The sequence below is a fragment of the Diceros bicornis genome, chromosome 18 (genome assembly GCF_020826845.1).
Source record: "Diceros bicornis minor isolate mBicDic1 chromosome 18, mDicBic1.mat.cur, whole genome shotgun sequence".
NCBI lineage: Eukaryota > Metazoa > Chordata > Mammalia > Perissodactyla > Rhinocerotidae > Diceros > Diceros bicornis.
Genome location: NC_080757.1, coordinates 61,589,766 through 61,606,418, shown reverse-complemented (window position 1 = coordinate 61,606,418; position 16,653 = coordinate 61,589,766). Strand labels below are relative to the sequence as shown.

General features: G+C 59.4%; 1 protein-coding gene across 4 annotated transcripts in view; it reads left to right on the top strand.

The window, feature by feature from the left end:
* The first annotated feature begins 14,097 nt into the window (after nucleotides 1–14,097).
* CCDC57 (coiled-coil domain containing 57) overlaps nucleotides 14,098–16,653 on the top strand; it is a 142,419-nt gene continuing 139,863 nt past the window's right edge. For 3 of the 4 annotated variants that reach the window (XM_058561936.1, XM_058561938.1, XM_058561939.1), the window contains exon 1: nucleotides 14,425–15,046. In XM_058561936.1, coding sequence (XP_058417919.1) covers nucleotides 14,883–15,046 — 164 coding nt within the window. In that variant the 5' untranslated portion in view covers nucleotides 14,425–14,882. Of the gene's footprint in view, nucleotides 14,354–14,424; nucleotides 15,047–16,653 lie in introns of those variants that run through there. The other variant, XM_058561937.1, reaches the window with a different exon arrangement.

The following is a 16,653-nucleotide window of genomic DNA, read 5'->3' as shown; positions in this document are numbered from 1 at the left end:
CCCGGTGGACAGGGCAGTCCCCCAGACTCAGAGCCCCTCAGGCATGGTCTTCCGTGGAAGTGGGCCCCGGGGCCAGCCTGGCTGCCCACCCAGAGCTGAGGTGGGGGCCCCCCACCTCATAGGGGCATAGAGGGCAGACTGCTCAGGCACAGGCTTTCCAACCCCCCACCTCAGCAGAGTATTCCAGGGTGTGGGCTCTGACTGGGGGTGAGGTGGAAGCCCAAAGCGGGGTGGCAGGGATGCTGGTGCATGGGGCAGGTGGGGCTGCATGGGAAACCAACTTGCTGATGATCAGAGGAAGGGAAAGGAGGCTCACTCCAGGGCCTCGCCTGGGGAGGTCCCTGTGGGGGAGGGCCGGGAGCCTCTGAGACCTGAGATGCTTGGCTCCACCTCTGAGGACTCTGGAGTCCCCTTAATGGGGGTGAGGTGCTTCCCTACTTCTGAGTGCTCCACCTTCAGAAAGGCTCCATTGGAGTGCCCAGCACTGGGGGACACCCCAGGCCCTGTGTCTGGACCCCAGGTCTCAGGTAGCCAGGCTCCGTTCTACACACAGCCTCATGGGGCACCTTCAGGTTTGGGTTGAGGTGCCTTCCAGAGGGGCTCCGAGTCCCCCCGCTCCCACCCCCCGCCCCAGCTCCCCTGGACACTTCAGTCCCCTTTCCGGGGCCAGGGGCCCTGAGCACAGCAGCGAAATTGTGGGTGCAGTTCCATGGTGCAGGGGAGACCAGGGGCACCCACCCCAGCCCTGGCTCCAATGCCTGGTCCTCCGCAGTGGCCCTGGGCCAGCCCCACAATCCAGGCTTTTCTGAAAGGGAGGGGGTGGGTGACCTGGAAAGGTGTAGCCATCCCTGGCCAGCGGGTGGTTTCACAGGACTGCTCTGACCTGCTCCTGGCCTTGCCCTCCCCCGTAGTCCACCATGCCCCTGCCAGTGCCCCTACCTGTCCCCTCCTCCCCTCCATCTCCTTGATTCCAGTTCCTCGAATTGTTGGAAGTCAGCTGCAGGTCCCATCAGTCCCTGGAATGTGCTTTGAGAGGCCTTCAGGGCTGTCCCCCACCACCCTCCTAACTGGCTGCAGCTCCTGGGGGCCACGCTCCACCTTTCCCAAGAGCAATCTCTGTCAGAGGAGATGGATGTGGAGGAGAAGTGTCACCAGCCCTGGGTCCACGTCCCGTCTCCATTTTCCCTGTATACCCAGACAGGATGGGAGCCAGGCCCCACCTCTATCTCTGAAAATGATCTGGGAAACCTGGAGAGACTTGCGAGGTCCCAGGGAGGGTGGCAGTACAGGCCTCCTGCTCCTACCTGAGGCCAAATCTCAAGCGCCATGGAACCTTCTGGGGCCTGATGGAACCGAGCAGACCCACAATCCTCGAGCCCTGAGAACCTCCCCCAACTGGACTCCACGCCCCAGCCAGGCCACCACGCCCCAGCCAGGCCACCCAGCGCTGGCTGCCACCATCCCATGGACAGGATTGGCGCCAGGACAGGCCAAGTCAGGTGAAGAAAGCCAAGTCATGACACCATCATTCTGGCCGGGCCATGGTCCCCTGCCCTGGGGTCCCAGCTCCTGATCCTGCCGTCCTTCGGGACCTGGTGGCACAATTGTCACAGCCAGTCCTCACTCTCACTCCACACCTGCAGCCACACCTTCCCTGACTCCTGGATGGAGAAGCCGCCTTTTCAAATGACTGAGGTCACTGGTGGGGGTGTGGGGGCAGGGCAGAGGACCCTCCCCCAGCTGGGGCACCCTGGCCTCCCGCCCTTTTCCTTGCAGTCAGTTCAGGCTCACAGAAAAATAATCATATTAACCACTTGGTGGTCCAGGCTGTTGTGGGCAGAGGCGGAAACAGTCTGCAGCGGCCAGACTCCTGCCCAGTCTGCCCAGCCTGGCCTGACTCACCTGCACTCCCTGCCCAGGGTGCGTGTTGGGCATGGTAGTGAGGGTCTGTGTGGAAGTTGCAGGTGTCTGTTGGGGGGGAGTTGAGGGTGTGTGGAGGAGTTGGAGGTGTCTGTGGGGGAGTGGGGGTGTCTGTTGGGAGGGAGTTGGGTGTGTCTTTGGGGTGGTGGTGGTGTTTGGAGTTGGGGGTGTCTGTGGGGGAGTTGGGGGGTCTGTTGGGAGGGAGTTGGGTGTGTCTGTAGGGGGGAGATGGGGGTGTGTGGAGGAGTTGGGGTGTCTGAGGGGGTTGGCAGTGTCTGTGGGGGGGTTGGGGGTATCTGTCGGGGGGAGTTGGGGTGTCTGTGGAGGAATTGGGGGTTTCTGGGGGCGGTGTGGATGTCTGTGGGGGGGTTGGGAGTGTCTGTGGGGGGAGCTGGGGGTGTGCATGGTGAGTTGGGGGTGTCTGGGGGGGTTGGGGTGTCTGGGGGGGTTGGGGTGTCTGTGGGGGGTTTGGGAGTGTCTGTGGTGGGGATGGGGGTGTCTGTGGGGGGGAGGTTGGGGGTGTGGGTTGGGAGTATGTTGGGGGTGGTGGCAGGCTCTGGCTTGCACCCTGGTGGGTGACCCCTCTGACAGCCACTGGCTTCCCCTTGAGAGGCCAAAAGCAGAAACCGTGGGGCTCTGAGCAGCAGGAGGTGCTGGGAGGACCGCTAAGCCAGAGCCATGAGGAGGCCCAGCAGAGCAGCCTGAGCTGGCCTAAGTGATCCCCAGGCTGTGCCCCGTCCAGCTGCTGCCCCTCGGCCGAGGTCAGTCACAAGTGGGCCGCCCCAGCTCTCCACTCCTCCCCTGACCCTGCCGCAGCCCTGGAGGGAAGGTCCCACCTAGGAGGTGACCAACTACAGCACAGCATGGGGAGCTGAGTCCAGGGGAGCAGCTGATTTGGGCAGCTGAACCCCTCTCTTTGGTGGCCACAGCGACCTCTCACCCATGTCACGTAGAGACAGAACTGAGATGGGGTTGGTGTTACTGCCAGAGGTTGGTGTTGCTGCCAGAACATTCAGAACCCAAGGTCAGTGGGATTGCTGGGCAGATGTGCCCAAGAGCCTGGTCGAGATGGAGTGAAGGAGAGCAGAAAACCATGCAGGAGGCCAAGTTCAACCCTGGGACCTCTCTGGACCTCAGTCTCCAGTCTGTGAAGTGGCCACAGCGAAGCCCACCTGACCACTCTTGGGAGGGTTTAAAAGTCCTGCCCTCCTCACCTGTTAGGTGCATTCTTCTCTCCTGGCCTACCCAGAAAAACTCCATTTTCCTCCCGTCTCCAAGGAGTTCTCTCCTCCAACCCCATCATCATGCCAACACTGGGCAAACACAGGCCGGGCTCCCATGGTGGGCAACAAGCATATCAGCCCCTCCTGCACTCCCATCGTCCTCCAGGGTTCAGATGAGGGCTGTGCCCCGGCACCTGAGGTCCTGCCTGCCCGGCTCGGCATCTCCCTCTCGTCTTCCTGAAGCCTGCCCTGTTGCCACATCACCCCTGCACACCTTCACCCTCCACAGCTGGTCTCAGCTGAGGGGCCAGCTCAGAGGGAACTTCTTAGGGATAGACAGCCTCTGCCCTGGGGCCGCTGCTCCCCCTAGGAGAGCTCTCCCCGCCCCATACCCTGTGACAGCCTCGGGAGCTCCCTTTCCAGGAGAGGCAGGACTCAGTGCAGACCTGAGCTCAGATGTGGGAGGGCCAGGGGCACCATGGGGGGTGGGGTGCCAAGGCCTGGCTGGGTGCAGACTGCACAGCTGTGGGAGGTAGAGAGCAGGGGTGCGTGGGGCAGCAGCCAGGCCATCAGGCTCCTGGGACTCTTCTGTCGGCCCTCCTCCAGGCCTCTGTGCCTTTGCACGTGCTGTGCCCTCTTCCCCCGGAGGCCAGTGAGCCTGTGCTGAGGCTCTGATACTCGAATCATGGCTCCTCCCCAGGTGGGGCAGGGAGCCAGCCCTCAGGGGCCTGGTAAGAGGGGCACAATCCTGGGCAGGCAGGGGTGGGTGTGGGCTGTCCTATAGGCTTGATACTCAGCCTTTGGCTTCTCTTCTGCAAGGAGCCTGTCAAAACAAAACACTGGTGTCAAATGTCCTGCCACCCCCACCCCCCATCTGTAAACATGGAGCCTTGGCTCTGGGGGAGGCCCCAACACCAGGAGACAAAGGTGCCTGGTACCAGGGTCCCACCTCACCCCCACAGACCTGAGAGCTGTATTCGTTCTCTATTGCTACATAAGAAATCACCCCCAAAACTTAGCAGATTAGAACAATAAGCATTTATTATTTGCCCAGTGTCTGAGGGTCAGGGATCTGGAGGCGGCTGAGCTGGGTGGTCAGGGTCTCTGAGGCAGACCCGCTTCCAGGACGGCTCCCTCCCGTGGCTGTTGGCTAGGGGCCTCGATTCCTCTGCACGTGGGCCTCTCTGTAGGGCTGCTGAGCATCCTCACACCATAGCAGCCAGCCTCCCAGAGTGAGCAGTCCAGGCCAGGGAGACTTTGTAGACCTAGTCCCAGAAACCGAGCACCATCACTCCTGCAGCTTTCCACTGGTTAAAGTCACTAGGTCCTGCCCACATTCAAAAGGTGGGAATTTGGCTGTACCTTTTGAAGGTAGGAGGATCAAAGAATTGGAGGCCCCAGAGGCCCCCAACACCTGGCCCCTCGCCCTGGAAGGAAGTGAGGGGAGCAGGTATGGAGCAGACCAGAACTGCCGTCAGGACTACAACCACCAGTCCCCCTGGGGAGGGGGCTGCCACTCTTCCCTCTCCACCTGCAGCCCAGAAACCTCCAAGCAGGGCTTTTCCAGGTGGGTCTCAGCCCACGAGGATAATGCTGCAGAGCGAAGGCCAAGTGACCTCAGTGGGAGCCCTGAGCTCCAAGGCCTGCCCGGCTGCCATGTGAGTGGACTTGATATTCGGACCTGTGGGCTGTGCAGTGGCCCTCAACACACGCACACACCCCTAGCCCTGATGTTGGGCTGCAGGACACAGCCACGGGGGCCACCCTTCACCTCTCCTCCTGGCCTGTCCCCCAGCCCCTCCCTGGGCCTCAGAAGCAGCACCTGGGGGTTCAGGGGGACAGTTCTGCTACTCTTGGCTGCTGAGAACAGCCTGAAGGTGCAAGGATGCTGTGGTCATCTGCGGCGAGTTTTACTCAAGCAGTCGTGTTTCTAAAGGTGAAAACCGTGGGAAGGGCTCCCAACATAAGGTGAGGTGGAAGCAGGATGCAAAGTGGAAAGCGAAGTAGGGTACGATTCTGCTTTTAGAAATATACGTGGGCCTGGGCAGAGACAGAGCACACTCCTCGTGTGGGATCAGGTAGGGCTGTATTTGATTTTTCTCCTCTATACCTTTCCAGAATTTCCCAGTTTTCCTGCTGGGAATACCTTACTTTTTGTTGTTGTTGACTTTTTTTTTTAATTGAGGAGATATTCACATAATATGTGATTATATATATAAAGTGTACAGCTCAGTGGCATTTAGTGTATTCACAATACTGTGCAAACTCCAGCTCCTTCCAGTTTCAAAACTTTTTTATCACCCCACGAAACCCCATAAAACACCCCCATTCTCATTAATTAATCATTCCCCATTCCTTCCTCCCCCATCCTGGGAACCACTAGTAGGCTTTGGGTCCCTACGGATTTGCCTATTCTGAGTGCATCATATAAAAGGAATCATTCAGGTGGTGGCCTTTCGTGACTGGCTCTTTCACTTAGCACAATGTTTCCAAGGTTCATCCATGTGGTAGCCTTTATGACTCCATTCCTTTTTATAATTGAATAATATTCCATGGTATGCACAGACCGTCTTTGATTCTCCATTCATCTGTTGATGGACATTTGGGTCCTTTTCACCTTTTGGCTGTTATGAATAATGCTGCACAAACATTCCTGTAAATTTCTGTGTGGAGGTCTGTTTTCGTTTCTCTTGCGTGCAGATCTAGGAGTGGAATTGCCTGATCAGGTGATAATTCTATGTTTAACTTTTTGAGCTGTTTTCCATGGCAGGGCACCATTTTACACTCCCACCAGCAGTGTACGAGGGTTCCTGTTTCTCTATATCCTTGCCAACACTTGTTATTTTCCTTTCTTTTTACATGGAAGCCATCCTAGTGGGTGTGAAGTGGAAGCATATTGTGGTTGTGATCTGCATTTCCCTGATGACTAATGACCAGGAGCATCTTTTCATGGGCTTGTTGGCCATTTGTGTGTCTTCTTTGGAGAAATGTCTATTCGAGTCCTTTATCCATTTCTTAATTGGGTTGTCTTTTCCTGTTGAGTTTTAAGAGTTCTTTCTATGTTCTGGACCTTTCTCAGACATACGCTCTGCAAACAGTTTCTCCCATTTCCTGGGTTGTCTTTTCACTCTCCTGTACTGTCCTTTTTTTTTTTCTTTGGTGAGGAAGACCAGCCCTGTGCTAATATCTGCCAATCCTCCTCTTTTTGCTGAGGAAGACTGGCCGTGGGCTAACATCCATGCCCATCTTCCTCCACTTTATATGGGATGCCGCCACAGCATGGCTTGCCAAGCAGTGTGTTGGTGTGCACCTGGGATCCGAACCGGTGAACCCCAGGCCGCCGCAGCGGAGCGCACGCACTTAACCGCCTGCGCCACCGGGCCGGCCCCAACCTGTACTGTCCTTTTGATGCACGAAAGTTCCATCTTGGTTTCTTTGGTTGCTGTGTTTTTGGCATCATATCTAATGACGTACAGCCACGGAGACTTACCCTGATGTTTTCTTCTAAGAGTTTTAAGGTTTTAGCTCTTACATTTAGGTTGTTGATCCATTTGGAGTTGATTTCTGCATATAGTGTGCAATGGGGATCTGACTCTACTCTTCTGCACGTGGATGTCCAGTTGTCACAGCACCACTTGATCTGTTACTTTCAGAATTACAGGAATAAGTGTGTGTGATCAGCCCGCTCCCATGTTTAAGCTGGAGAGGACATTGCTGGGCAGGGGCCTCCCTTTGGGGCCAGAAGCTGCCTTGGGTCTCCCCTTCATACTCCTGGGGCAGCAAAGCCCTGCTCCAACCCCTTGGCTCTGCAGCACTCGAGCCTCAGTGGGCAGATCACCAGCCTCAAGCTGGTGGCCTTAGTGATGGGCACAGAGCAGGAGGCAGTCTAGCCTGGCGCCAGGGGAGGAGCAGCCCTCCCTGGCATGAAGGGTATGGGATGCCCACAGCCTTGGCTGCACTGGAGGCCACTGGCTCTGTGGGGAAGCCAGGCCAGGCCATCGGAGAGACCCATCTCTTCTGGGATTGGGCGGGGCCGGTGAGCCGGTAGGTGGCTGGGCTGGTGAGCCCTCCTCTCTCAGCTCAGCCTTGAGGCCTGGAGGCTGGACAGGCAGTGGCCCCGAGCACATGGGCTTCCCCTGCCACTACCTGCTGCCCTCAGGCCCTTTGGGCCCACTCCCCAGTTGCTTTCCCTCCCTCTTGCTCCACTCCACCTGCTCTTTGTCCACGGGTGGCAAGAGGGCTCTGCCACCCCTGCCCCATCCGAGCTGTGGGCTGTGGGCCGGAGGGGGTCAGGGCTCCCTGTCTCCCTCCTTAGGGCCCATCTAGGCCCTGGGTTTGCCCTGGGATGAGACTGAGACATGTGGGATGTGGGTCAGGGTTGGAACTGTCACTTGGTGGTTCCCACTGGCTGGAGCCCCTCGCCTCCCTCTTTGCCCCACGTCCACGCCCCATCCTCTCCCGGGTCCTCCTGGACCTGCGCCCTCCAGGCCCCACAGGCAGCCCTTCCAGCCTTGGTCCCTCTGGTCCCTGCTGCTCATCCCTCCTTCCCCCCCTCCTAGAGGCCCCCTAGCCCAGGCACATGATGGACAGCTCCTCTGCTGCCTGCAAGCCTGTCCTCCTTCTGTGTCCGACGGGCTCAGGGGCAGCAGTTGTGAAATGTCACCTCCTTGTGCCCCTGTCCACCTCGCCTGCCGCTGTTTGCCCCCAGCCCTGGCCTGAGGGAGGTGTTACTAAGGAGCAGCGGGGTGGCCAGGTAGGGACCCAGGACGCCGCCCGTGAAGGACTGGTGGCCAGAAGCACCACTGAGGGCTGGTAGTAAGGGCCCCACTGCAGGCTGGGCCTGGCCCCCAGCATCCACAGCCTCCTGAGATGGGGCCCCAGAACAGAGCTGGCGGCTACACAACCTCTGCTGGCAGCAGCCTACTCCCGTGGCCCATGCACAGCCTGAGGGTGGCCGAGCTGTACCTACGACCCTACCTGCTCACCAGGTGAGGTGCAGCAGCCCACTGTGAGTGGAGGACAGCTGAGAAGGTTCTCTGAGCCCACCACTGCACAGACCCTTGCTCAGTTAGGTACCTCGCCTGGGAAGCACCTGGCAAACACATGCTTCCCCACACTTCCTGTCCAGGCCTCCAGCCCCGACCCCCAAATGCAGTGGCCACTTCTCAGGCCTCACGTCACACACCTGTGGCCAGGTGATGCCCCATTGCTCCCCCATGGATGTCCCCAGAAATCTAGGGCTCCTCTGCCTGGTTCTCCACCTGCAGCTCCGAGGGCTTCTCCATGCCTCCCAACCCCACATTTGGGGGGCCCAGTCTTCACCCCTCTTCTCCTCTCTGTCCATACCCGTCTGGAAGTGGCCTCATCCCCTCTCAGGGCCCTCAAGACCATCCTTGAGCTGTCAACCCTGAGACACCCCTCTATCCAGGCTCCCTGGAGGACCCCGAGACGCCCCTAGGCCCCGGCTCCCCCGAGGACCCCTCAGTGCCCCTCGGCCCAGGCTCCCCCAAGGACCCTTCAGTGCCCCTCGGCCCAGGCTCCCCCGAGGACCCCTCAATACCCCTTGGCCCAAGTGGAGCTCCCTCCTGTGCCCCCACCGATCTCATAGCCCTCTCCTCCTCGGGCCCCTCTCCAGGTTCCTCTCTTCCCTTGCTCCCACATCCAGTCCGGGGCAAGTCCTGCGGCTCCTTGTGCCCTGGGCCGTGGCCCGCCCAAGGCTGGGAGAGCCTTTGCCCACCTCGTGCCTGGAACGGTGCCTGGACCAGAGCAGGTGCTAGGTGAATGCAAGTGAGTGAGGGATGTTCAGGAAACAGCACCTCCACATGCTGGAACCACCAGCCTGGCCCCTGGACACCTGTGTCCATGGCCTGGTCTCTGATCCGGCCTCCTCTCCACCCCTGCAGCTCATGCCCCACGCGGTGGTGGAGGGAGCCTCCCACACTGCCCCTGTGGTCCAGTGCCTGGCCAGGCCTCTGTCCTCTCTTCCTTGGACACTATGCAGGTCTCACCCGCTCAGGTGGGCTCCCTGGGGGCCCAGCTAAGGTAGCCCTGCCCACATGCTCTGCACCTGACCTTGCTTTGGCCGCTTCTCCTGGACCTTACACTCCTCAGGCTCTGCATACCTGCTGAGGTGTGACCCAGTTGTGGGACCACCTCATTCCTTGATTCTGCCCTCCAGTGATCGAGCTCGGCCCACCTGGGCCACCCCACCAGTGGTACTTGGAGTGACAGTGCCCCCCTGATCCCTCCCTAATCTCAACCTGGAGCATCCTAGCCCCAGTAGACAGAGGTCATGACCCAAGCCCAAGCCTGGCACATGGAGGCACCAGAAAGTTCTGCTGAGGCGGAGAATGGGCGTCTTGGCCAGTCCACCCTTGGTCTTCACCAGGCCAGAATGGAGGGCATGAGGATGGCAGCCAGGACTCGGCTAGGGGCCAGGCCCAGGAGCCAGCAAGGGTGCCGAGAGAGTTTGGCCGGGCTGTGCGCCAAGCTCTAGCATCCCTTCCAGCCCGCAGAGAGGGCAAGGCCTTGCCCAACCTTCCTGCACCGACCGCAACCTCCCCTGTCCAGCCCCGTGCCGGTGACTCAGAGCTGCAAGCCCAGCGGAACCACCAAGCAAGCCCCTGGGCCCCCTCACCTTGGTTTCCTCATTTTCCCCCCAGAGGCTGGACGTCATGGTCTCTGGGGATTCAGTTAACACTCAGTTACTGTGTGAACACAGTAACTGAACTCGTGTGTGAAACATGAGTCCCCTGGGGCGCCCCCAGCCTCCTGGAATCGCCTCCCGCTCATACTCCACAGTCTGTGCAGTGGGCTGGATGGCAAAGGAGGATGGATGCCAGCCACCAGTCAAGACGCCACGGGGGCCGACCTGGTGAGGCACCCCTGCTTGGTGCCCAGCCATCGGGTGGCATGCCCCTTTCACACTGGCTTCGTGGGGGACGTCCCTCGCTGTCCTGCCCATGTCCGCGGCTCGCTGGGACCCCTGCCTTTGCCTCTGGGCCTTGACGGCTGGGAAATGGCAGCGTTGGGCCCCCTGGTCCCTCATCCCTTCCAGGAGCACTGTCCTTCCCACCACAGTCCCTTCTCAGTTTCAGGACTGTGAGGACACCCTCCTCTGCTCTAGTCTGCCACCCAGTTCACAGGGCACCCCCTTGTTCTTGAGGGCAGAGACCACCAGGCTGGCCACTCAGGGCCTGGCACACACTGGGGGGGTGAAGGATGTCTCCACTGAACCCCCCATCTGGGTCCCCTTTTTCCCAGGACTCCGGCAAGGAATTTGCCCACCCCCCTCTGGAGGCGTCATCACTTGTGGGGGCCTAGGCAGCAGGTGGCAGCCCGGCCTCTCCTGCCCCCGGGCCCTGGGAGCAGATGGAGAAGTTGCTGCTGCAGGCCACTGCGGGTGTTTTCCCAATCTGGGGAGGAAGTGACTTGCTCAAGGCCACACAGGTCAGTGCCCAGGCCGGCTCCGCCCTGGATCCTTGTGTTTTTGGGACCCCATGAGAGCCTGTGGGGGCGGGGTCCCACTGTGAGGTCAGCTCCCAGCACCATGAAGCCCATAGCCAAAAATCAGAGGAAGGACCCAGAGTCATGTGCGGTCAGAACTGGGGCCTCCTCGGGCAGCCCTGGGTGCTCCCTGTGTCCCCTTGGGGCACTGTGGTGGGAGGGCGTCCAGCTGCCAGGCCAGGCTGCTCACTCAGTGGTCACTTGGTGGCCATCGAGCTCAGGCTGTATTTCGGGATCCAGGAACCACAGCCCAAAACCAGCCCTTTGAGCGATGGCCCTTCCTGGTTTATGCCACCCCAGGACGGAGCCAGCCTGCCACCCAGTGTTGACATCTGCTCTGGGCTGGGCATGGCTAGGCCCTGGGGGCACTGATAGGAGCAGGACGGCCCAAGCCCTGTCTGAGCTGTGCAGCCTCAGCCCGTTCCTGAGCCCCTCTGGCCTTGGTTTTCTCATCTATAAAGTGGGGAGACTTTTAGAATCACCACAGACGGTGGCTGTGGGAGCTCCATGTGACATGGGGGGGGCCGTCCCATGTGACACGAGACCTGCCTGGAAGCTGGGCCCCTCAGAGCCTGCTAGCTCCATGGGAAAGTCCAGTGCCAGCCTCTTGCCGCCCTTCGGTGTCCCTCCAACGTTCTTACCCCATGAGCATTTACTGAGCTCTGACTGTGTGCCAGGGCGTGGGGACAGTTGGATCCTGTCTGTGCTGGTTGCCAGGGGCCTGGTAGGCTCCCTCAGCTTCCACTGCTCTGTTTCTCCATCTGTGATGGGGTGACCACAGGGTGGCTGCTGGGGAGCTGGCACTAGGGGCTCCCAGGGTGGCGGGCGACTGCCTTGCGGGGTGGGCAGAGGGTGGGCGAGGGGAGGGTGTGAGTCTGGCCTGACCAGCAGGATGGCGGGCAGGTTGGGGCAGTCAGTCTCGGGTAATGTGGGGTCTGGCTTGACCTGTGGGGAGACCGGGCAGGGAGCCAGGTGGAGAGTGTCAGTCATCAGATTCCCAGGCAGGGAGGCCGTCGAGGGGCCCTGGCCCGGGGGCTACTTGGGCCGCTGTGTGTTGATGCCAGCCCTGGTGGGCCCAGGAGGCAGGAGCCCTTGGAGGGTGGGGGGCGTTGCCTGGGTGGTCACTAAATGCTGGTCAGATGAGTGAGGGGATGAGGCAGTGATGGGCCTGAGCTGGGGGGTGGGCACTGGAAGACAGGGCAGTAAGACCCAGGCAAAGATGGCAGGTGCTGAGGGGCTCTGTGGGCCTGACTCTGGTGTCCAGGATGTCCCTTTGTCCTCCCACAGGCATCTGTTGGTCTCTCAGGGTGTGGGGCATGGAGAAGGGGTCCCGGGGAGGCCGAGTGGACAAGCTTGCAGACCTCAGAGGGGCAGGGGGGCTGATTAGGGGTGACGAGGCCCCTCACAGGAAGCTGAGCGCCTGGGCTCTCAGCAGGGCCCACTGGCAGCCTCCACCGTTTTGCTGGCTGTGACGTTCGGGGGCAGGGGTGCACGGCACCTCTCTGGGCCTAGCACCCTGGAAGCCTTAGCTAGGGCTCAGGTGAGAGGGTCAGAAGTTCTGGGGTTGCTGGGAGACTAGAGGAGGGGCCGGGAGGACGCATGTCACTGGGAAAGGGTAGTAGGAGCAGGCCCCTCCTATGGGAAGCAAGGCCATGTTGACCCTGGGGCTGCCCTTAGGGTTAGCACCAGGGTCAGGGTTGGGGTTGAGGTCAGTGTTAAGGTTATCATAGGGTTAGGGTTAGGGTTGAAGTGGGTTAGGGTTGGCTCTGGGTCAGGGTTAGGGGCCAGGGATGGTGAAGCACAGAGCTCACATTCGTTGTTAGGATCTGTCCTTTTTGAAGAGGGTGCGTCCTGTTGGCCCTTTTGGTTTACAGAGACACACCACTGAGCCCCTTCACTGGGGCTGAACCAGCACCCGCATAGTTCACATGGTGTTTGTAACCCTCAAAGCAATGGGGAAGGAAGCATGTTCACCCCATTTTATGGAGAAGCAAACCGAGTCCCGGAAAGCTACAATAAGGCAGAAGTGGAGCTGGGATTTGAACCCTGGCTCTGTCACAGCATGTTACCCCGGTCTGGAGGCAGTGAGGGTGCCCAGGGCCTGTGAGATGCAGATTAAAGGTCACGGGACCCTCTGGGCTCCTCCAGGTGGGTGTGGCTATTTTCCTGTGGTTTCTGTGCAAGGATAGGATCATGTCTTCCAATATCCATGAGGCTTGAATGACTGATCTGTCTCTGATTCTAACTCCTGGACCTCCCTCCAGGAGCCACCTCCTAAAGCAAAACATTTCTTATCATGAACTGGGTGGGACGTTTGTCCAGCACTGGCAGGACCAGCTTGGGGACAGGCCCCAGGCAGCCAGCATGCCATCAGGGTGGAGAAAACACGGATGGACAGGAGGGGCCGGACCAAGAGCATGGGGGAGACTGTGTCCCCAGGCCCCTGTGCTCATCACTAACGGGAGCCCTGCGGTGCCACCGGACAGGCGGGCTGAGCAGTGTTTTGCCTCCACTTGTTGCGACAATGCTCAGACGCCAGTGAAGGGTGTCCCTAAGCACGGGTTGGGGGCCTTGGTGAAAGTTTCACTTTTGCCTATGTGAGGCAGGCTGCCTGCAAAGGTTTTGTTTCTCTTTTTAACTTGTAATGGAATACACAAACACAAAAGCGCACAGGTTACGAGTGCAACAATGATGAATTCTCACAAATCAAACATCGTGCAACAGCGCCCAGAAGAAGAGCCTCCAGGGGCCCCCAGAGCCAGCCTGGGGCAGCCCCACTCGGCCTGACCGCCGCCTCCCCTTCAGCATGAGCGCAGTCGTCCGGCGCGCCCTGTCTCTGCTGGAGGATCCACGGAGGACACTACATCTCTCGGGGGCTCGGGTGTTCGCTCCCCGCCACGTGCAGACCCACGGATTGCAGCCGGCTCCCCCACGTGCAGCTCCGGACCCCCTCCCACGCCTCCTGCGCAGTCGCACCCGCCCCGCGTGCAGCCCCCGCCCAGGTCGGTCCGAGACCCCTGCCCGGGCTCAAGTCAACCTCGGGGCTACGAGATGGGCGTGCTGCGGGAGCCCAGCTGTGCGAGGGAGGGCCGTCGCGCGGGGGAGCCTCGGCCGCCTCCCGGTCGCCCCGCCGCCCCGCGACGGTCTGGAGCCCTTCTCACTCGGCTCACCCTCGCCCGGAGTCGGGTGGACCGGGGACCACCGCGCGCCCCTCGGCGCCTGCGCGCGGGGCCGGGCGGCCCGGGACCCCGGCGCCGGGGCTAGCGTTTCCGGCCGGCGGGACCCGAGCGCTGCACCGAGCGCGCCTGGACTGCGGCCGACGGACTCGGGTCGCCATGGCAACGCGGCGGGACCCGAGGCCGCTCGGAGTGGGCGTTCCGAGTGAGGCGCGGGCGCCGCGGGACGAGGCCGGCTCGCGGGGGGCTCGGGCGGGGCCTCGGGCCGAAGCGCGGGGGTCGTCGCGCGGACGGCGGACGTGCCTGGGTTCGCGGCTTGTCGGTCGCTCGCCAGAGAGCAACCCGGGGCTTCCCGGCCCTGCCGGGCAGGGCGCTGCGTGCGGACGCCCAGCCGGGGCCGGGCCTGCGGAGCTCTGCGCCCGGCGTGGACCCCGCGGCCCGCACCGGGACGGGGGTGGCTGGAGAGTCCGCCGAGGCCGTGCTTGCTTCCGAGTGGGCCTTCCGGGACCCGGCGAGGTGTGCCGTGCGGTGAGGAGATTGCGGGGTGGGGGTGGGGGCGGGGGCGGGGGCGGAGCGGCCGAGCTCCACAGCCCGTGAGGACGGACTCAGACGCGGCAGTCTGGCCGAGGGTGGGGTTCTTACGTTGTTTGGCACTGACAAGAGTTGCCACAGGGGTGCGAAGATTTCCCCTGTACGTTTGCCGAGATTCCCCAGAACGTTCCGCTCGCCTTGCCACCGTTTCTTCAGCAAACGAGGACACTCGCGCTGACGCAACCGCGGTCTGCTCCCTGGGTTTCTTCAGGCTCGGCGGCGGGGGCCTTTGGCGCCTGGAGTCGCTCACGGGGTCCCGCGAGCACCGTTCGTGTTTCCCTGCTCCTCCGCAGGCTGCAGCAGTTCCTCAGTCCCGCTGTGACTGTCACGCGTCCGTGTTCCATAGAAGGCTCTCAGTGGGGGTTTATCTGGTGTTTGCTCACGAGTGCTTTCAGTTATGCGTTTTGGGTGAGAAAACCTCGACAGTGAAATTGTGTTCTCAGTGCGTCTACTCGGGAGGCACGTGATGCCGCTTGTCTTAGTTGGACTTTGGTCGCTGGTTTGGGCGGTGTCTCCGTCATGGAGTGACCGTTCTCCCCTTGTGAGTGATAACCGTCTTGTGGGGAGATCCTTGGAGGCTACGGAAATGCTCGCTCATTTCAGCAGCGGCAGTGCGAGTTTCCTGAAACGGTAATGAATGTCGTAGTTGCCAAATGGCGATTTTCCCATGTCGGTGGTTCCTTCGGCATTGATGAGTTGGACTTCTGCTGTGCGAGAGAACCTCCCCTTCTGCCCGTTTTTCTGTTTATTCAGTGAGTTATTTGTGTCGGTACAGATATTTTGTTTTTATTCCATAGGTTATAACCCATTGCTGTCGCTCTCTTGTTGCCCTGATTGTCCGGATTTGGGCATTAGGAGCCCCTTAAGGGGGTTTGGCTTCTGTGTCCTCAGCCTTTTTGAGCACTTCCTTACTTTCTGGCATCACAAGATGTTCCAGGCTCACCTTGTGGTTTCCTCGACCTAGCCCAGAATCGGTCATTTCTCTAAGGAGTGCTGGTTCTTTTAGTGTAGACGGTGGTGTTGAGAAACCCAGATGTGGGTGCAGGTGTGCTCACTGCTACTGGAGTGGGGTTGCTTTTTAGCTTTCTCAGTGGGTGGAGCTAGGAAACATGCATTTGTGTACACCACATACATCGGGATCTGTTTCTATGTCTCCATATCTGTGTATTTACTAAAAACTGTGAGTTTACCTCAACACCTCCAGTTCTAGTCTGTTACCAGCGGGTTCCTTCCACAGTCCTTTTCCTCTCTGAATCTGGCTCCCATTTTCCTCAGTAGATTGACTTACTTGCTCAGTGCTAGACTATGCATACAGTAGTCTCAGAATTGCCAATGCATAAGCAAACCTACCAAGTAGACTATAGTATTTACGCACGGTTGTTTTGCTTTTGTCCCTAGAACATATAGTCAAAGTGCTGTTTGACAGAGTTGCTTTAGTGTGTTTATGTTATTCCTTTGTGATAAGTTAGGTTCACTTGTTTCTGTTTGTGTTTGGTTTTGAGTCTTTACTGATTTTCGGTTTCCCTATGTGAAAGAATCATTTATGTGGTTGTGAAAGTCAGCAGAGTCTAAGCTCTTAACTACAGCACTATTCAGCTTCTCTTCCATTTTATTTCTCATTTACTCATTATCTTTGTGGCTGGGGGGGGGTGGGGCGGGGCCGGCGGCAAGGGAATTTGGCAGATGTAAACTCAAATAAAAAAGCACTGCATGCCCTGCCCTGGAGTGGTGCCCCTCACCTCCAGCAAGTGCCAGTGATGGGATTAAGATCTTTCTGTTGCTCAACTCTCTTATTTCAGGTTTTACAAATGGTTGAGTACCACTTGGCAGTCAGTGAAGGACAGAAAGACGCCTTGGGGTCACAGGCCTGTAATTTTCACTCCCTAGCCCCCCTTAAAGATGATGCGTGCTGAGTTTGGCTCTCACGGCTCACGTTGGGGTTCCAGAGGGTGGCAGCGTCGAGTCCGGTGTCTTGAGTGCAGAGCAGATGAGCCACCTCTGGATTTTCCTTCAAGTCCCAGGAAAATATTTTGTAAATTCAGCTCATTAAATGTATTTACAGAGCAACAAGAAGACAATGTTCCTGACTGAAGTAGATTTGGGTTCTTGTGCATTACGAGTGGTGGGGCTGGTCCTCATAGTGGTGAGTGGAAAGCCAAACCCATCTGGGGCTGCATCCTTTCGGGGAAGGAGATGAAAAGAAACCCCCTCTTCCGATGTGTCTCTGACCAGCCAGT